The following is a 20,260-nucleotide window of genomic DNA, read 5'->3' as shown; positions in this document are numbered from 1 at the left end:
CGTTCCTCCACTGGTGTGTTTCCTTGTTCTGAGTGTCTCACAGCCACTCACAGTCTCACAGTCTATCTCCCTGTGATGAGGGCAGGGAAGGAAATGGCTTTTGGGTGTGCTGTAACCAGGCTGCTGCACCCGCAGGTGTGGGGATGCAGGCGTTGTTTGCCTTGGTGTGAGCTATGCCATCCCTCAGCATGCACCCTTTGTATTGCCAAATTACAGAATCACAGGATGACTTGTATTGGAAGGGATCTTAAAGCTCTTTTTGTCTAAAGTCTCCCTGAAGCCTTCTCCAGGCTGAACACTCCCAGCTTTCCCAGCCTGTCTCCAGAGCAGAGGTGCTGCAACCCTTGGAGCATCTCCATGGCCTCCTCTAGGCGCTCTCCAGCAGCTCCAGGTCCTTCCTGTGCTGGGCCCCAGGGCTGAAGGCAGCTCTGCAAGTGGGGTCTCATCTGGATGGGGCACAGGGGCAGAATCTCCCCCTCCCCTGCTGCACATGCTGTGGGATCAGCCCAGGGCATGGAAAGTTTCTGAGGGCCAGAGCAAACAATTGGGACAGGTCCAGCTCTCATCCACCAGCACCCCCAATTCCTTCTTACTCAGGACTGCTCTCAGTCCATTCTCCTTGCAGAAAATGAGATTTATTGAATGAATCTTAAATAATACAAGGGTAATATGTGCCTATTGTCAGCATTCCTGTTTGTCTAGGAGAGAGGCAAAAAGGGCAGTTCCTTTTACATGGTTAAGTTTCTTGCATCCGAGGATCACGTGCAGGGTAGGTTTTCCGAATGCTGGGTCCTATGTAATGTGTAGCACAGATTTGTGTTTTTTCCAGTCAAAATTTGGCAATTATTAGAGAAAAAAGTATTTCTGAGAGTAGTCCTTTCCTTTAATCTTTGCAAGAAAATTACCTCTTTAGAACTCCTTTTCAAGCCTGAATTTAGTCTTGGTTTTGTGAGAACCTTTCTCTGAATCACACTACCAAGCAGAGCAGACAGGGCCACAGGCATCATTAGACTTTCCAGTTCCTTGTTGTCTTCCTCACAGATTCTTCCTTCAAATGTGCTTTTGCACATTTTATCCCTGCTATTGTGTCAGTGTTGACTGTGACCTCTGAGCATGTCAGTGGGACCCTCTCATGTTAGGTTTGATTTTTTTGTACTTTTTTGTGTTTCCTTTGTACCCTTGTACACATCAGTGCAGCAAAGGCTCTCTGGAATTGCTCTCTTTGGGTGAATGCCTGATGATGTCTGTCTGTACCAAATGGCTGACAGCATCCTTGTCCCTGTATGTTTCAGCGGAGGAGAAGGCTCGTGAGGCGGAGAGCAAAGCCCGTGCCCTCGAGCTACGCCTTGGAGGGGATCTCACGCGGGAGTCCAGGGTGAGCCTTGTGCTTTTGGCAGCATGTCGTGTTTTGAGCACCAGTGGATGTTCGGAGCACTGGCAGTGGAGTGATGCTGACTGGGCAGCACCCCATGGCAGCATGCCTGTGCTGGTTAAGCAGATGGTGGCTCCAGTCAGCAATGGACTTCCAGCAACATTTGGGCATCTCCATGTCTTCATCACCACTGGCTGTCTTTCACCATCTTCAGATGGTGTGCAACCCAAGTGAGAAATGTGCTGGCATTCCCCTGCCTACACACTCAATATATCCTGCGTGGGAAGGTGACCTCCTCCGGGTGCTGTTTGCTGACAGCCTCTGTGGACATGGCCTGGGGAACAGATCTAGAGCTACAGGCTTTTTGGCTGTTCCCTGCTGCCTGTGCAGCTGTCTCTGTGGCATTTGGGCAGGGGCTTTTGGGGAGGGCCTCTTTGATTCCTTCCAGTGGGACTGTGGCTTTGAGGGGCAAGGCTGAGCCCTGGCACCAGGAGTTGGGAGGAGGGCTGGCAGGGACACCAGGAAGGTCAGCAAGTAACACCAGTTGAAAATCACTGAGCTTCCTTTTGGTATGTCATGGAAACAATAGTATCCAAGTGCCCTGGATGTTTCCTTGTGCTCCATTGCCACTGTTTTCAATTTCCTTAATCCTTTTTTTACACGTGGACATTTTCCTCCAAGCAGCTGTGTAGCTGCTTAAACAATCTAGCATAAGTTTGCCCTGCATGTGGAGTCACACTGGTTGTCACTGTCTACCAGTTGTGACTTCTTTACATTTAAAACATTTCGCAGCTCTGCCTGAAAGAGCAGAAAATCATAAATGGAGTGAATTTTATGAATTTCCCAGCTTGACTATGCAATGCCTGTTTGCAGGTGACGTTGCGTCAGGTCCAGAACTCGGCCATCACCATGCGGCGGGAGGCTGATGTCAAGAAAAGGATTAAGGACGCAAAGCAGCGGTGAGTGCAGGGGTTTCCAAACTCTGGAGTACCTAGGCTGTTTTCTCCAGGTGTTCATATAGCTCTCCTGTTTTGCATGTATTTTTGGTTCAGCTCAAAGCTTAAATATCCATGGGCGTCTTATATGCCTGGGCTGTTAAATTGAGCAGCTGGGGTACTATTCTGGTTACCTCTGTTATTCCCCTCTAACCTGCTGAAAGACATGTGGTCTCTGGATTGGGTTGTTTGCTGTAAATATTTACCTGGTTTTCACATCAGTTTTTTTCACTCTTGCGTTTTCAGTTGCAGATAAGATTCAGGCTGATGAACAAATGTTTGCAAGTTACAGTGAAACAGCTTTGGGAATTTTAGGGATGCTTTCTAAAAAAGGCCGAGTTTTGGTGTAGTCAGTACTGTGAAATCCGAAGGCATTCTTCTAGCTTAGCTCTGGTGACAATTAACTTTGGTTTTTGATGTACTCACAGGAATATTTCACTCTTCATATATGTTTGTTTTGCATTTCTCAAATGAAGTTAAAACCAGAAACAAATGCTCTTAAATGCTAAGTTTGAGGAAGTTGGGGATTTGGATCCAGAACATCTACATTCCCACGTATGTGTATGCATGCCCATTTACATGGCTGCCTAGGTCAGAACTATCCCAGACTTGTTGCCAGAGATAGATCTAATGCATCTTAAGATGCTGAAAAGAAATAAATAAATACAGCTTTAAGTTGAAAGTGCTAGAGCTAGGATCTGAATGATGCAGAAGTTTGTGAGAAAATCTGTTTCCTTCAGCTTCCACATATTTTCCATCTGCACCTTTGTTTTATAATTCTTGGGTTTGATGACATTAGTGTGCACTGAAAAATTTTGTGAATAGTCTTCTGCCCTTCCTGCCCATGGGCAAAATACTTCTTCCTGTTACTAAGCTGATCAGCAAAAAGCTGCTCTGGGCAGATACATGGCTTTCCCTATGTCCCTGCATTCATCACTGGTAATCAGAAGCAGTTCAGAGGATTATGCTTTTCCACAGCATTGTACTTCATTCAGAAAACAAAAAAAAAGTCCTGAAAGATGTGTATAATAGGATAGTTTCTGTACTGACCAATCCGTTTTGTCTTTTGGAAAATTCTTGAGTTACAGAGGATGTCCTAGGACAGTTTTCTGCTGTTTCCCTGATGCTGGGTGCATCAATGAAAGAAGTGCTTTCTGGTTTCCAAAGGCTGTGTAAGGTCAGGTTGGCTCTGAATCCAGACAGTAGGACAGTACTAAATTTCTAGTAATTAAATCCCTGGCTTTTGACCCACCACTTCATTTTCCACGGTTTGGATGATAATTTTACTTCCTGTCCTCTCTGATAAAAATGAGATGTCCTTTTTGTTTTGTAGGTGAGTACATGCTATTTCTTGAAGTATAAGGCTCTACATTCTTTTCTAGAAGTCAGGAAAAGAAAATTAATCCCTGAGATGGGTGTTTTGCCACACTGGCTCATGCTCTTGAATCATGGTTTTCTGCCTCAGTGAGCTGAGACCAAAGGGTCACATTCCAGCTCAGCAGTTGGCAGTGTTCAAAACTCCTCTTGGCAAAGGTTTTGATTTGAAATTACTGAAAGCTGCTATTTCAGGTGTTTTCCTAGGAATGTACTACAGTCACCTGTTTTAAATGAAGTTGTGTCACAGGGTACCATTGCATCTGTGTGAGGGACGATGGCCTTAAACAAACAATAAATATTAATTTTATTTATTTTTGTATTTATTTTGAAGTTTCACCATTAAGACAGGCTCAGATCTCATACCTGCAGGTGATCATTGTGTAGGGCTCATGCGTGTATGGTTCAGGTCTTCCTAATATTTGATATTAGTAGACAGTCAACAGAACATTTTAAAGAATTCCACTATCTTCAGCTAACCATTCAAGCAGAAGTCAAATTCCTCATTAAGATAAGGTACATAATTGCAAAGGACTTGATGGGGGCAGTTGGGGGGGAATATAAAGCAGGTTAAAATTGAGAGGGGTGGGCAGGACCATGGTATAGGCTCTGCCTTGCAGTAGTTACTGGTTTGGACCTCACATTTGAGGATACTTTCATCCTGAGACTGAGGATCCTTCTTATGAAAAATCCTCAGCATGGGTATCAGGGAAGCTGTGGAACCTAATTAATTTAGTATGTTGAAGAGCAGGAATTGTTTGTGAGACACAGGGATTTTGTTTGATTCGTAGCACAAAGAGATGAAAATCTCAAGGCTTTTGGCCTTAATGGAGATAGAATTCCTGGTAACCAAAGATTCAGATTGAGAAATCCCTATGGGCTCACAAACATACTCAAGGCTAACTTTCGTTGGAGTCATCTGCTGCATAGATGAGGGAGAAATCATGCAAATTGATATCCTGACATTCCAGAAAAAAAAGCTCTGCTTGGGCATGAGTATGTTGAATCCTCCAGCTGTTGAACTTAAGGGGCAGTCTTGTGAAATTTGGAATTAGGATAACCTTCCAGAATCAGAATATCAAGGCTGTAGTTTTGTATTGAAATCTGAATTTCCATGCTTTATCTAGAAAGAGATATATAACTGGAAAATACAAACCAAAATACTATGGAGTAGGACCAGTCTGGATGCAACAGTGCTCTCATAAAACTAATTCACTGAATAAAAACATCTGAAGTAAAAACCAGAATCTGTTCTGAAGGAGGAAACATATTCAAATGAAAAATTATCTGTCCAGCCTAAATTAGTATTTCTATTGCGAAGTTTTTGTATTTTGTTCATATTAGGTTGTGATGCTCTTTCAGCAAATGATTTGTATTTTTCAGAAGTAGCAGTTTAATGCTTAAGGGTGCTGGATTTCCATGCCCTCTCTCTGACACCAGCGAATAGTATGCTTTATTTCCAGCATCCCTAGAGGCTCTGTTTTGTCCCCTACAGGGCGCTGAAGGAACCCAAGGAGCTGAATTTTATCTTTGGGGTGAACATTGAGCAGCGTGAGCTGGATGGCATGTTCATTTATAACTGCAGTCGGCTGATCAAGATGTATGAGAAGGTGGGCCCACAGCTGGAGGGTGGCATGTGAGTCCTGAAGATTTTTCTGCAATCTTTGCTTAAGCTTGGCACATTTCTGTATCTGACGTGGGCTGTGCAATAACCATGTTTTGCATTAATCATTCTTCATGAGCCTGAGGCCTGCTCATTTTGTCAGCCTCCAATTTGCATTCTGACAAATAAATTATATTTAATACTGCCGCATATTTCCCTGGTTTCTTGATAGAGAGTTCTTTACACAAATTTTAGTCAACCCTGCAGCAGTATGAGGTGCTTGGCATTTGGTGCTGATGAGTGCTGGTAGTACTAGTGCCTCATTCCAGAGACAGGCAAAATAGGTCTTGATAGCAAGTACAAGTATTTGAGCCCATCTTACATTTTGCATGACAGTTCAGATTGCCAGCCTGTCAGTTTAATCTGTGTCCCTCTGTGTCACTCTGTGTCCCTTTTCCAGGGCATGTGGAGGAGTGGTAGGTGTGGTGGATGTGCCCTATTTGGTTCTGGAGCCAACCCATAATAAACAAGACTTTGCTGATGCCAAGGAGTATCGACACTTGCTGAAGGCCATGGGAGAGCATTTGGCTCAGTATTGGAAGGATGTTGCAATAGGTAATGAAGCTTCACAATTACCAGAGTCTGGAAGGAGAAATTTGGTTGGCTGGAGGTCAGCTGAAAGTGCAAATGGTGATTTTGTGATAATGGCTCCATATTGAGCAGGATGTGGTTTGTTTTCCAGCCCAGAGAGGTATCATCAAGTTCTGGGATGAATTTGGTTATTTATCAGCAAACTGGAACCAGCCTCCGTCTAATGAACTGCGCTACAAGCGCAGGAGAGCCATGGAGATCCCCACCACAATTCAGTGCGGTGCGTCTGATCCAGCTGCTTCTCTCTGGGGAAGGGGGGGACGCTCCTGGCTGCAGATGGGGACAGTTGAATGCATAGGAGATTTGGGATGGACTGTCATCCCTTCCTAGGGCCTGTCTCCTCTGCAGTTTACCTTTGTCTGCACTCAGTGGTATTCTGTGACATCCAGGCATAAAGCTCCTTTCCTGCACAGTTCACTAACTGATCTTCATAACTGATCTTCTGACAGAGCAGGGCACGTATGGCCAGTAGCAGTGTTGAGAGCAGGCTTGGAAATGTCATATGAACTGGAACTCACCAAAGGCACCCATCCCAGCACCAGAATAAGATCTGAAACATCCTCACAGGCAATGAGAAGTGGCCAAGTAATTTGTACCCTGATGCACTGGCCTGCACTGTGTCAGCACAGAGGGAACCTTTTACAGTTACCTTGGAATTTAATGCAAGTTCTCTTCTGTGCACCTCTAAACAGCTCTGGCTAAGCCCTTGCTAGAAGCTCCACACCATCACTTTGTCACTTGGTAGAGGGACAGCAAACTCCCTTATTTTTTCCCCAGGACTTGAGGGATATGGTTGTAGGAAGGAATGTGAAGCCATTCTTGTGGAATTATTTGTTAGGCTCTTCTGCCTTGATGGTTGTCTCAGTCTTTTAAGGGTTCTTCTGAAGGAGGAGGGGCTTTACTCTCCTTCTTCTGGTCTTCCTTTGTTGATATCCTTCCAGAGCCTGATTTAAAGACATTTGGATTTTCTTGGCAGAACTTGATTTTGTGAAGCCGTTGGTTTCCTGGTAGGCTAGCAATACTCTGGAAGACAAATTTGTGTTCCTGGTTCATCAAAAATTTAGTAGAATTTTTTTAAAGTGTTTTAAGTGCATATGTCTGTGATTTGTGTTACTTTGGTATCATTGAGAGACAGCCTGACTGCTGAGCTGAGCTGTGATGTCTGGACTGGCTGTTCAATTCAGTTTGTATATGTCATAGTTGCAGCAGGAGTGTGAGGTCCTCTGGTGTTGGTTGGTGCCAGGCTTCATTGCATTCTTGTTAGAGTTGTCTTTGAGGGTTTCATTCAAGTGTTTTGTGAGCACAAAGAAATAATTGACTCAGTATATTCTGTGACTGTCTCACTTTTTTTTTTTTTTGCCACTAGTCTTACTGTTGTTGGATACACTTTGGTGTGGTCCTTGGACATTAAATGGGCTATGGGAAAAAATGATGTGTCTCAGGTTGTGTATTTCTGACTTGCAAAGTGTCTGTCTGACAGATGTCTGTCTGAAGTGGCGGACTCTCCCATTCCAGCTGAGCTCAGTGGAGAAGAACTACCCTGACAGCTGGGTGTGTTCCATGAACCCTGATCCTGAACAAGACAGGTAAGAATCAGTTAATATTAAGGCTTTTCTGCAAGGTGCTTTATCTGCACATTTGGAACTTTTTTCTGGTTGTCTCTTCTTTGAAAACAGTTGGAGGTATTCTGTACCTTTAAGTTGTACTCACAGCCAATGAAAAGGCAGCAATGGCAATTGTATAGGGAGCTGAGTGGGCATTTGCAATGTGCAATTTGCAGAGGACAAACTCAGCAAGTGACAGGTGACACCAAACTGGGAGGAGCAGCTGACAAACCAGGCAGTCACAGATCCCTCCAGAGGGACCTGCAGGTTGCAGAAATTGGCCAGCAGAAACCTATCCTGACATTCAACTAGGAAAATGCAAAGTCCTGTCCTTGGGGAGGACAGCCCCACCACTGATGTGTGCTGTCCATCCCAGAGCTGATCAGCCTCAGGGTGTTCTCATCAATGTATAGAAACATATAAAGGCAGGCTGCAAAGGGGACAGAGCCTGGCTCTTCCCAGTGGTGCCCAGTGGCAGGACCGGACACCAGGAGCACAAACTGGAAAGCTGGAGGGTCCCTCTGCACATCAGAATCACTTTTCCCCATGAGGGTGACCAAATCCTGGCCCAGGTGTCTCAGGGAGATTGTGCAGTCTCCAATCCTTGGAGACATTCCAGGATGTGGTCCTGGCTCCTGGTCCTGGGTGGCCCTGCCTGAGCAGGGTGGAACCAGGTAGACCCCAGAGCTGCCTCTAGCCTAGCAACCTAGTGATATGGTGAAATTTGAATCATTGGTTGTTTTTCTGCACTGGCACTGGAAATACTATTATAGGTTTAGATTATATTAATTTTGCCATGCGCAGGATAGATGGCAGTTGGAGAACTGTCATGGTGCAGGCCGGGAGTTAGGTGAGTTCAGGGGGGCTTTGCAATTGTCTTTATTGTTCTTACTGCTCCCACCCATCAAACACCAAACTGCAGCAATTCCACTTGGTTGGGATGAACCCAGGAGGGACATTTTGCATGCTTGAGGAAGCAGCACAATGGTTCACTTTCCAGTGATGTGTGTTACAGTCAGAAAATTGAGTGAGGAAAATGATTGCCTAGGTTGCTTCTCTGTGGAAAGCAGCACTGCTGGAAGCCAGTTCTTGTCTGTATTGTGTAAGGAAGGGAAGCTGCTCCTCTGTAACTCAGGTCCCTTGGCTCAGGGCTTAAAGACAAAGGATATGAATCCAGGCAGTAACTTTTGATTGGAATAAAAAATTTAACATCTATGCCTGAAAATTTTACAGAATATTGATGCTATTTCAAAGTACTGACTTTCTGGGTTCTTCCTTTTGGTACCTCCCAGTGGAAGAATGCCTGTGTTGACTACTCTATCTGTTCCATGTGTACGTAGAGCTCCTGCTGTAGAGCTCTGAGGAGTGTGGCAGTGCTGAGGATGTTCCTGGACAAAATGCTGGGGCAGGGCTGAGCCTGAACCTAAGGGGCTGGCACATCCCCAGCCCTTCAGGTGGAAGGAGTAGCGAGGTTCGGAAGATGGTGCTTGTAGGCACACACAAACACAGACAGACCATGTAGGTACACACATCCAGCCCCACAGATAGCACAAGTGGGCATGTGCAATGCTCCCACAGACCATACCAGCAGCTTCATCCTTTTCCCTCTTGGCTCGTCAGGATGAAGGACCACTAGTGGAAATACTCATGTCCGTACCTGGCCTTCAGATCCCGTGCCTCTGGTTACTTCCACTGGGATGCATGGGCCCTGAGGCCTGCAGTCCCAGGGTGGAGGTGTACAGACCTCCTTCTGTGGTTACACATAGCACACACACACACTCCAGACCTCCCAGTGTCTCACACTGAGGATCTCTTTGTCATGATTGGATTGGGATCCTTGCTCTTCCCCATTTGCTTTCTGCCTAGAGACACCCACAGTTCTGCCTACACCCCTATACCCATCTCCATCAGCTGGGAGACTCACCCATGTCTCCAGTGATCAGCTCCTGTGGGTCACCCTTCAACATCCCCTCCTCTGCTCCCAGGTAGGCTTCTGGTTAGCTCCTCTGCCCTGATGTTCCTGTGGCTCATGTTCATTCACTTGCCTGGAGTCACAGCAGCTGGTGGCACTCAGGCATATGAGTCACTGGGACTGGTGGTCCCTCTCCAGCTGCTGACACTTGCACCCCAGTACACAGGTGCGCATGCAGAACAGAGGCCCTTGCCTAGAAAAGGGGGAGATGTGGAGGTTAGTACACAGAGGTGTTCTGACCAGTCAAAGGTTTATGTACAATTGGCCCTTGTTATAGTGTATTTTTCCCATATTTGTTCTTCCCAAATAATCTCAGTCCTTTACTTGCTTTTGGTTCCTCGTGTTGGTCCAAAAGATGTTTCAGAGGGCTGCCCCCATTGACCAGACACCGGAGCTGAGGCAGCTGTAGGACAGTCTTGGCAGGACCCCAAAAGGGGTTTCTGTTTCTCTGAACATATTTGCAATCCACAATTCCCAACAAGCCCAGTTCACATCCCCTGAGCTGCTTTTCTGAAATGGACCCTAGATAGGCTGGTAGCTTCTGAGATGGCAGTTCCTGGGATGGCCTGAGGGTAGCCATGGAAGGGTGTTATTCAGGTCCCCTCACCTGCCATTATATTTGTGCGCTTTTGTCTGCAGAAGTGGGGGTCTTTATTGTATCACCTACCAGGAACTTGATTTACTGATGAAAGAATTCAGATTTTTTTATTTGTAATACCTTGAAAATTGGGGGTTGGTGGCTGCTTTTCACATTGAGGTGTTTGTAGTGAGTCCGAGTACCTCTGCAGTGCATGCTGTGCCATCCTACATCCCTCATGCAGGAAGCTGGGAAAGGGTAGGTGGGGCACTTGGCACTGGTGAGCCAAAATTCTCGTCATTTTAGATTTGAAAGGGATCTCAGGAGTCTTACTCTGGGAGAATAAATAACTCCAGGACATTTCTTGATTAAGTAGGCTTACATGTGCTTTCCAGTCCTTTACATGAAGTAGAAGTTTCTCCAGCACTCCTGTCTTTTGGCTGGGGCACATTCCAGGTGCTGCACTGTTGAGTCCATGTGCAGAGTTTGGACACCTTCACATCTGTGTCCTGACCATTACAGGTATTTGTAGTATCTGATGGATGACAGGATTTGAGAAGCACATGGGTGTCATCCTTGAGCTTGTGTACTGTGAGGCTCTGTGCAGGGTCTCATGCAGCCAAATTGGAAATGAAGCAATGTCAAGTGTTGAGACTCTTCTGGCATCAGAGGTCATATGGTAGTTTTGGGTACCTCAGCACAGTGTCTGTTGGCACTGAGCTGTTCCCTGCCCTTGTGGTTTGTCCACCTACACTTCAGTGGCTGCTCGTGGCATGGTGTTCCAGATCATGGGAGCTGAATGCCCTTCTCAGTCTGTGTCATGAGAAGCAGTCACTCCCTCCAGTGCCACTGTCTCTGCTGAGGTCAGCACCAGGTGCCACTATTGCTCACTTTGTTGCAGAGAAGGCAGTGTCCCTGTTTCACACTGTGAAATGATGTCAAGCTTGCTTGCCTCTATTCTCCTGTCTGACATCCAGCTGGATCACAAATGTCGTTTGTATGGGTGGCTGAAGCAGCAGCTGAAGATGACTGTGTGTCTCAAAGCTCTTTGAGCACTATCAGAGTCTTGCTTTTAGTCCATTCTGACTACCAAGATAATACATTTGTTCTGATTTGCTGCCTCCAGTGATGCATTCCCTGGGTTTGGATGCCATAAGTAGTCTGAATTTTTCTTGTCACAGAACTCAAGGTGCTTTTGTTCTTTACTGTGCTGTATGACACAGTTTGGCAATGCTTACAGCCTTGCCATGAGCTGGAAGATGCATTTCTGTGCTGGGAAACCTGTTTATGGTGCCACTTGTTCAGCTTTATCTTTGGGAACTGCAGGTTTCCTGTTGTAGGCAGTCATTTTGCAATGATGACACAGACTTCCTTAGCCAGGGAAGTAACCATTCTGGAAAGTGCTTCAGCAGGGAAGAGGCTGATGGAGAAACTGCTGCTTGTGTTCCTTCTCACTCACAAAGCTGATCAGAGTGTATCTGGTAGATAGAGATCTTGATAGAATAATCTCTCCCCAGCTTCTTTGAGCTTTGAGTGCTCTACAGTGAGAGGAGGGCTCTCCCTTTACTAGTAAGACTTAGATCTGCAGGTTACCAGCTTGGTTCCAGTGCCCAGTGAGATCTGCTGGATCTCTTGTGTTGTAAAAGGGCTGTCTGCTGCTTTCCTGGTTCAAATCATTCTTCCATGACTTTACCCCAGCAGTACTGATCCTCATCTGTCTTTCCATGACTCTGGTGATAGGAGATGAGCCTGAGCTCAGTTCCTCTTCCTCCTCTGGCAGTGCTCCTGAGGGCCAGCTGCTCATCCAGCACTTCAAAGGTGATACCAGGTGACGCCAGTCCATTTGAGAGAGTTCTTCCTACCTCTGTTTGCCTTCTCTCTCAAGGACTCTTCCAGGATTCTGCACCTGAGAGGACCTGGGAGAGCAGGATACTCACCACTGTTGTAGGCCATGTGTTTTGCAGAGATAAACAAAACTCCACAACTTTTGTGAAAGTTGTGAAGCCCGTATGTTTATTACAGCGCTGGACCATGTGGGAGTCCTTCCCCTAAAATGACATAAGTACTTCTGAGAACTTCAGGTCCCTTTTTATCTCCCTCTCAAATACATATGCATGCAATTTCACAATAGGTTCATACATATTCATTCCACTGATTTCAATGACACTTGCTACTAATTCTTCAGAAAGAACTCCTGGGTCAGGTTGCCTTGCTCTGTCTGCCCCCCCACCCTTATCTCTTGCCTTTAGGCTAAAGCAGTCCTTAGTCCTTCCAAGCACAGTCTCTTCAAGAGAACAGACAGTCAGACTAAACAGCAAGCTACAGACAACTCAAAAATGTACATTTTACCTAAATCAAAATGGATTTCTACCCTGGAAAATTTCCACTCTGCCTCATTTGGGCTGAACAGCTACAGGAAAGCAAAGGACAAAGCAAATAGCTACAGGATGTTGCAAAGGACAGTGCCTGGCCTTGAATGGCAAGGCAGAAGGCATCTGAGACTGGAAGGCTTGTGGTAACATCTTAGTCATGGGTTTCTGGTACTGTGCTTTCCTTTATGAAGGGAAAGAAGCCTGTAGAAAGAAGAGCTGATATGGAGAAATAAGCTGATAGGAAGGAAAACTGCTGAAAAAGTCTGGAGTACAGTTGCAGTACAGAAGCTGTCACAACTGTCACAGTTCCTGGGCTCTGAATTGGTGATTTCCAGCATAAATGCCTTTTTATTAGCAACTATGCTTTTGATCCTCAATTCATATCTCTTTTCCAAGATGAAAACCACTGCTTTTGAGATTGTGACTACTGCAGAAAGGCAAGTGGCTTTCCTGCTGCATTTGGAATGGGATGTTGGGATAATCCTGCATGATATGATACAGGTTCTGCTGTTCTTGCTGAGGTCGTCTTGAATTCCCTCCATTCTAGATGTGAGGCTGCAGAGCAGAAGCAGAAGGTACCACTGGGAACTCTAAAAAAAGACTTGAAATCAAATGAGGAAAAGCAGAAACAGCTGACAGAGAAAATCCGCCAGCAGCAGAAAAAGCTGGAAGCTCTACAGGTTAGTCTGGAGGTCTCCAGCTAAGCAGAGCAGGTGTGATGGACTTCCCTGTGCAAAGGGCTGCTGCTGAGTCTGAAACCATCTATGCTCCTTCATAGGGCTGGGGCTGTTGTAATAACAGAAATTCACCACCTCAGCTTGCATTTTCTGTTGGGAAAATGGAAATGACAGCTGAAGGGATGTCTCTTGAAGAACACAGAACACACCATGTAATTGTTTGATTTAGCCTGGAAAACTGCTTAGGATGGGTTCAGGCAGCCCCTGGCAGCTTGTAAACATGAACTTTCTGATTTTTTGTTGTTGTTGTTTTGTTTGGTTTTGGATTTTTGTTTTTGTTTGGTTGGTTTTGTGATTTGGTTTTTGTTTTGTTTTTTTGTTGTTGTTTTTTTTTGTAGAAAACCACTCCAATTCTGTCTCAGGCTGACTTAAAGAAACTGCCTCTGGAAGTGACTACACGGCCTTCAAGGGAGGTAAATGGGATCCTGCTGTAGCCTTTTCACTCTTTTGTGCTTCCTTAGCTGTTCTGAACAGCAGTTCCCCACTCTTATACCCTTCCTCTCTTTCTACCCTCCTTTGTTTCAGCACACCCGAACTCAGCGCCCACGATCTCCTCCTCTGCCTGATGTAATCAAGAATGCTCCCAGCAGGCCACCAGGATCTTCACCTCCTCACAAGTCCTGCACTCAGCTGAAAAAGAGCTCTTCAGATCGTCCAAATACCAGCTCCTCCAAGCTAGCCAGCATGCTCTTCAAGGAGGAGGCCAGCACTTCCAGAACACACCATCACACTGTGACAGCTGGGAAGTCTAACAGCACTTTAAAAACTCTTGCCAAACCAGGTACAAGCATGAAGTCACTCTCTGGCCAACAGAGCCCCAAAAGCTCACGTGAGACACCCAATCCAAAAGCAGCCAAGGTGCCAGCAGTAAGGAAATCTGCCTCTGGCAGATGTGTACAGGTAAGAATCAATGGGATGAAACCCCTCAGCTCCTCACCGACTGTCCTATAGGCCTGTCTGTTCTGTATTGTGATATGTGCACTGTGGGCACTGCACAGGACAGGATAACTTCTACTTTACTCTTGGGTTTGGGTGCCATTTACACCCCTTAAGAAGACTGTTCTCATCTCTTTCCTGTTAGACCAGATTGTTTCCCCAGGGTAAAAAAAGTGTGTGGAGTGGTGAGGTGAGTGTTTGCATGATGGTGTAGCACCTCTAAAACCTTCCAGAAAAGCTCATTAACTACCAAATTAAATACTGGATGTTGGGTTTTTTTTTGGGGGGGGTGGGGGGTGGGATTTTTTGTGTTTTTTAACTTGGCTGCAAGAAGGTTTTGGTTGGAAGCAGGCTGGAATTAATAGCTAGAGCCTGTTTGCTTCCTTCAGGCCTCCAGCACTCGAAAGCGGGCCTTGAATATCCCAGAGGATGGGTCTGAGGAGGAGGGTGAGCCCAAAAAGGAGAGGGCAAAACGAGGAAAATTTTTGGCAGTGAAAGAAGAGAAGGATTCCAGTGAGGTCGTGGTTGAGGTAAGAGTGCTGGTTTACCCAGCAGAAGGTATTTTTCAGGTGTTTATAATGTTTGGTGGGAGGTGACTAATTAGAGCTCTCTCTGCTCACAGCTCACAGACAGTGCTGGAGAGGAAGAGTTGTTGGAACTGAAGAAAGCACAGAAAGGTGAGAAATGAGCCCTTGGGCTGCCAGTATCTGACGTAAAAAAGAACTGTTGTACCAGTTCAACGTGTACTTTCATTAATGAGATTTTAAAATAAAATATAGTGTAGATTTGAATTCCAAACCCCAAGATTACTCTAACTTGCATGAAAAATTTTGGCTGATAATCCTTTGATTAGACCAGTGGCAATTGTGCCATGGAAAGGTCTGTGATCAATGGTTGTGTCATGTTGTCAAGGGTGGGGCTGGGCTGCAGGGTGTAGCTGACGGCATGTTCACCCATCCTGAGTGGATCATGTGGCCATGCCAGCTGGAAAATGCTCAGGACTGTATCCAGATCTGCACTGCTGTGAGAGAAGAGTGACTGGGAGATCCAAGGAAAGGTGATAGCTGGGGTGGTACTGCACTGTCTGCCAGAGCAGGGCGTCTTTTTAGCATGCCTCCAGGGAGCTGTCTGGAAAGTGGCCCACTAGGGACATGTGGCAAATTGTCCCTGTCATGAGCACATCATGAGGCTAAAATGCCAATGTCAAACAGCTTGGAGTACAGGAGAAACCTTCCATCTGGAATTGCCAGCTCATTTCCATGCGTCTTCATGTTTCTCAGCAGGAGCTAACCTGTGTGCCCATTGTGTTTTGATGGTGTCCAAACTGTTTGAGGGCATTGTCACAGGTTCAGGTGTGCTCCTTGCTGAGGTGCCTGAATCTCTAGAGCTCCTGTAGAGTGACCTTTCCAGCAGCTGAATGTTTACAAACACCTTTGCTTCCCCGTCACAGATAAGGGGCTGCACGTGGAAGTGCGTGTGAACAAAGAATGGTTCACAGGCCGTGTCACAGCTGTGGAAAGGGTCAGGCATGCAATCCGGTGGAAGGTGAAGTTTGATTATGTCCCTACAGACACCACACCAAGGGATCGCTGGTAACTATCTCGAGCTACTGAATTTTGGAGGCTTGTTTTTTTTGGGGGGGAGGAAGGGCCTGTTTTATTGCCATAAATCCTGAAGACAAATACGCTGCTGTCATGTCAGGAAACATGTGAGGTCAAGACTGTCCAGGGCTTCATAAGGAGTGGGTATGACAGACTCCATCCGTCTGTTACTCTGATGCCTGCCCTGGAGGCAGCTGTTGTGTGTCTAGAGGTACTGTGTGACACTTGGGTGCAGGTTCTGATGTTTCAGGTGTTTCAGGTATGTCCAATGCAAAAAAAGATTCCTGACATTCCCTTAATACTTTTTCTCAGGGTAGAGAAGGGCAGTGAGGATGTAAGGCTTATGAAGCCTCCCTCTCCTGAGTACCAGGCTCCAGACACACAGCAGGAAGAGGAGGTGGTCATAGCTGAACCTTCTACCTCGGATTGCATCAGAATCGAGCCTGACACCACTGGTCCCAGCAGCAGCCAAGAAACAGTTGATTTATTAGTCCAGATGCTTCGGTAGGTTCACTGCAGAGCTTGTGAGCTTTGCAGTCTGATTGCTTCAGTCTGTTAAACTCCCAGCTCTGGCTTTGCATTTTGTTTTCCTGCACAGGAATTGTTTGCGATACTTCTTGCCTCCAAGTTTTCCAATCTCCAAGAATGAGCTGAGTTCCATGAGCTCAGAAGGGTTGTTGGCATTTCCCTTGGTGAGTTCAGTACTTCTAGAAAAGTAAGTTTATGTGTTTTCCCCACACATATTCCATTCTTATGGCAAATGTGCGTCTTGCTAATGCAGTAGCACACTCTTGAAAAACTAATTTGGATCCTTGACAGACTAAGATAGCTGAGGAAAAGAATGAGAGCTCTGAGAGATGCCTTGAATCTTGTAAGAGTTGTCTGAGGATTTTTCTAATTACCATGCATGTGTGTGGGAATGCTGTTGGCTGCTACTATCTTAAATTCTTAACCATTGCTATTAAACTTCTAAAAAAGAGAGACCAGGTTACAGGTTTGTAGAAGCAAGAGGTAGACATATCTGCTTGTTTTGCTCCCAGCCTTAAAACTTACCTGGAGACAATCTTAAAAATTATAAATAATAACAAATAATTATCCCCAGATTCACAGAATATTCTGATTTGGAAGGAAGCCACAAGGATCATTGAGTCGAACTCTTAGGTAAATGGCCCATACAGGGTTTGAGCCCACAACGTTAGTGTGGATTCAGTCCCTTTATGGGCCATTTACTTTAGTGTGAGAGAACATGGAACTAAACCCCTTCCCACTTCCGCGGGAGAGCAGGTTGACTGGCAGTAAGTCAGATGCTCACTATAAGACTTTTGACCTCTGTTTATTTGAGCACAGGACAGGTGGGACTGAGCTTCCACCAGCAGCCTGCTACTGGGAGAAATGTTACCTGGTACCAGCGCTGGCTGGAATGCAGGACAAGGGAACTGGCCTCTCTTATTTTTCCTTCTCCAACATACCACCAAGAGAGACCTTTCCAAGGAGGCACATGTAAAAAGCCACCTGCAGATGAGCAGATGACCAAAGCCAGTTCTGTTTTGCACTCCCAGACTTGCAGTGCATGTATTGGCTTTCTCGTCTCCTCCCCTTCTCTTAACTCAGGCATCTGTTGCCATTTGCTGGAGTTACTATTCCTGCTTCTTCCACAGGACACCTTGGTTATGTCTGGGGCTTTTGGTTAGTGTAGCCATCCCTACCTTGCAGCGAGAGGCTGTGATGTCTGGGTGATCTGTACCAAGGATACTCACAGTTCACAGGAGATATCAGGCCTGCAGCACACCTGTGGGTTCATGCTTTTTAAAGTACACTGCACCTTTAATCCAAATTCAGGCAGCTTTGAGGGCAGTTCTGGTATTGGAAGAACGTGAAAAGCTGTGTAAATTCTGTGCTGGCTGGTGTAGGCAAATCAGATGTAAATACGAGCGTGGGCAGAGTGTGCAGGGGCACACTGCAGGGAGGATTTGATCATGGGGGCCAGGACTTTGGATCTTCTACAGCCTGTGAGTGCTCATGTTTTAGTGATGCTTGATGCTTTCTCTTAATGTGATAACTGTTGTATTTTGTCTACTACAGAAAGAATATTTTAAGCAGTATGAGGTGGGTCTGCAGAACCTGTGCAATTCATATCAGACACGTGCCGATGCCCGGGCCAAAGCCTGTGAGGAAAACCTCCGGAACTTAGAAAGGAAGCTGAGGGAAACAGAGGAGAAATTGCAGAAGTTGAGGACTAATATCATGGCCCTTCTGCAGAAAGTGCAGGAGGTGGGTAAGGAGTAGCAGCAAACCTGGAGCTGTCTTAGAGTAGCCGCCTGGCTCATCCCCTCCAGGCATTAAAGTGTTTCACTCCAGAGTCTCACTGGGCTCCTACTTCCTCAGTTGGGAACGGCTTGGCTGTCACTGCCCACACTTGGGATCCAGGCCCTGAGAGTCTGATATGTGTTAATTCTCACAGAATGATTTCTCACGGTGTGTATGTAATGCACAGGTTCTGTTTGTTCTCTGCTGTGAGGCTGCTTGAGAATTTCCCCAGGCATAGGCAGTGCTTATCAGGAAATTTTTGCCACGTTCTTGGGCAGATTCTGAACTCCACATATAGAAATGCAAACCTTTAAACAAACAATATAAAAAAGTATTCTGGTGAAATTGATATATTAGTTATACTATTAAATTAAAATAGAAAATATTTAATTCAAACATTTAAATAAATAAACTAACTCTAAACTAGAAAACTAATAAAATCAGGATCAACCTGGAAAGGCTACTGAAAGCATCTGGAAGCAGTTTCACCCTGTTAGGAAAGCATATTAAAAGAACCCCAACAAATCTGCCTTGACCAAAATCAGTACAGTAAATCCATCACTTGAGTGTGTTGTTTGAGCGTCAGGTGCTGATGGGTTTCCTATGTTGTCTTTGGGATGCTGGCAGGGAAATCTAGGGGTGCTGTCACTGCAAGCTGTTAGCAGCTGGAGGGTGCTGGAGGTTGGAGCATGGAGGTTGAGCAGGCCAGATGTAACAGAGAGTGCTAAGCTGCTCTGGCTCCTCTTTTCTTGTGCTGTTTCTCAGTATTCACTTCTCACTTGTATTCCTTGTTGCTTTGGTTTCAGGACATTGATATTAATACAGATGATGAACTGGATGCATATATTGAGGACTTGATCATGAAAGGAGACTGAGCAGCTCCAGTACAAGTCATGGAAGAACTGGCTGCTGCAAAGGGAGATGTGGATCTCTGTGCAGGTGGACTGAGGCAGCTGATGAGGAGAGAGTTTTTTAGACAGTGCTCATGTTGGTGTACAACTTGTTCCTGTGACTGTACATGAGAAACATTTGTGCTGTTGGCAGGAAAAATTTTAACTTTGTAGTTCTCTGAATCTCTTCCTTTTGTTTATAAATATTTATTTTTAAAAAAAATGGGAACTGTGCCTGATACAATGGGTGTTTTTAGTGATGTAGAAGTGTGAGTACCCCTTTTGCAACTCAAGTATATTCATATGCTATACCTGGGAGCTCGGAGCACCCTGCTTATCTTACCGGTTCTCCAGCAAGAACCTGGCAGTAATTAAAAAATAAGCCTTGGGTTGTGGCAGAGGGGGTCAGGCTTTTTTTGTGGAAGATACTGAACTTGAGGTAGAGAAAGGCAAGCCATGAATTGAAGCTATAGAAAGGAGATGTCCTTGTATGAGTGTGAATAGAAGGGATGGAACATTGGTGGAACTCAGAAATTTGGCACTGGCACCTGCAGTGAGCTTCCTGAACAGGAGGTTTCTGCAAGTGGGTGAAACTGCCTCTGTGGTTACAGCTAAGAGGCTGAGGTCCTTCTAGAAGAGGATCACCTCCTGGACTGCTTACAGTGCGCTGTGAGCATCAGACGAAGAATGCTGGTGTTTGGGTTCTCTGCTTGCAGTCGCTTTATCACTCACTTCTGCTGCTGTTTCTTTGAGACATAACTACAGCATCAGAAGAACTCCTCGTCCACCTGACAATAAAGTGACCCCTGTTCTATTTTCACCCCCTCAGTTTTGTGTTGCTTTGATCAATTTGCTCTACCAGGTAATTTTATTATTAGAGATTTCTAATTATTAGAGAGGGGCTCTTTGGAGCCTTTGGAGCCCTACACTGCTAATTGGCATCTGGCCCTGTGCCTGCAGCAAGGAAAACAACTGTCCCTTATTCTTCAGCTGCAGCCAACTCCAGGTAGGCAACTTGTGGCCAAGGGGACTCAATCAGAGCTTGTCATCTGGCCAGCAGCTTCTCAGGTCTGCTAGGACAAAGTGTCTGTGTACTCATGTTTGGAAACTGAAGTCCCCTGCAAAGCCAGATGGTTGTAAACATGGTGTAAAGCAAGAGGTACCCACTACCAGGGAAGTCAGGTGGGATGGACCCTGGGGATTGACACCTGGATGTGTAATAGATGTTTTGCAGCAAACCCTTCCAAATTAAATATCTTGCACCAAAAA

The 20,260-nt window shown here is 45.6% G+C and overlaps 1 protein-coding gene across 6 annotated transcripts in view; it reads left to right on the top strand.

Moving 5' to 3' along the window:
• MORC2 (MORC family CW-type zinc finger 2) overlaps positions 1–20,260 on the top strand; it is a 50,467-nt gene extending 30,207 nt beyond the window's left edge. For 4 of the 6 annotated variants that reach the window (XM_059863099.1, XM_059863098.1, XM_059863101.1 and 1 more), the window contains 16 exons: positions 1,293–1,375; positions 2,246–2,331; positions 5,237–5,377; positions 5,805–5,959; positions 6,087–6,215; positions 7,476–7,581; positions 13,068–13,200; positions 13,596–13,670; positions 13,783–14,157; positions 14,583–14,723; positions 14,816–14,870; positions 15,644–15,785; positions 16,107–16,298; positions 16,393–16,486; positions 17,877–18,065; positions 18,908–20,260. In XM_059863099.1, the coding sequence (XP_059719082.1) occupies positions 1,293–1,375; positions 2,246–2,331; positions 5,237–5,377; positions 5,805–5,959; positions 6,087–6,215; positions 7,476–7,581; positions 13,068–13,200; positions 13,596–13,670; positions 13,783–14,157; positions 14,583–14,723; positions 14,816–14,870; positions 15,644–15,785; positions 16,107–16,298; positions 16,393–16,486; positions 17,877–18,065; positions 18,908–18,976 (2,165 nt within the window). In that variant the 3' untranslated portion in view covers positions 18,977–20,260. Of the gene's footprint in view, positions 1–1,292; positions 1,376–2,245; positions 2,332–5,236; positions 5,378–5,804; positions 5,960–6,086; positions 6,216–7,475; positions 7,582–13,067; positions 13,201–13,595; positions 13,671–13,782; positions 14,158–14,582; positions 14,724–14,815; positions 14,871–15,643; positions 15,786–16,106; positions 16,299–16,392; positions 16,510–17,876; positions 18,066–18,907 lie in introns of all 6 variants that reach the window. The other 2 variants (XR_009488791.1, XM_059863100.1) reach the window with 2 other exon arrangements.

The sequence above is a fragment of the Haemorhous mexicanus genome, chromosome 19 (genome assembly GCF_027477595.1).
Source record: "Haemorhous mexicanus isolate bHaeMex1 chromosome 19, bHaeMex1.pri, whole genome shotgun sequence".
NCBI classification, from domain to species: Eukaryota; Metazoa; Chordata; class Aves; order Passeriformes; family Fringillidae; genus Haemorhous; species Haemorhous mexicanus.
This window is presented reverse-complemented; position numbering and strand designations above follow the sequence as displayed.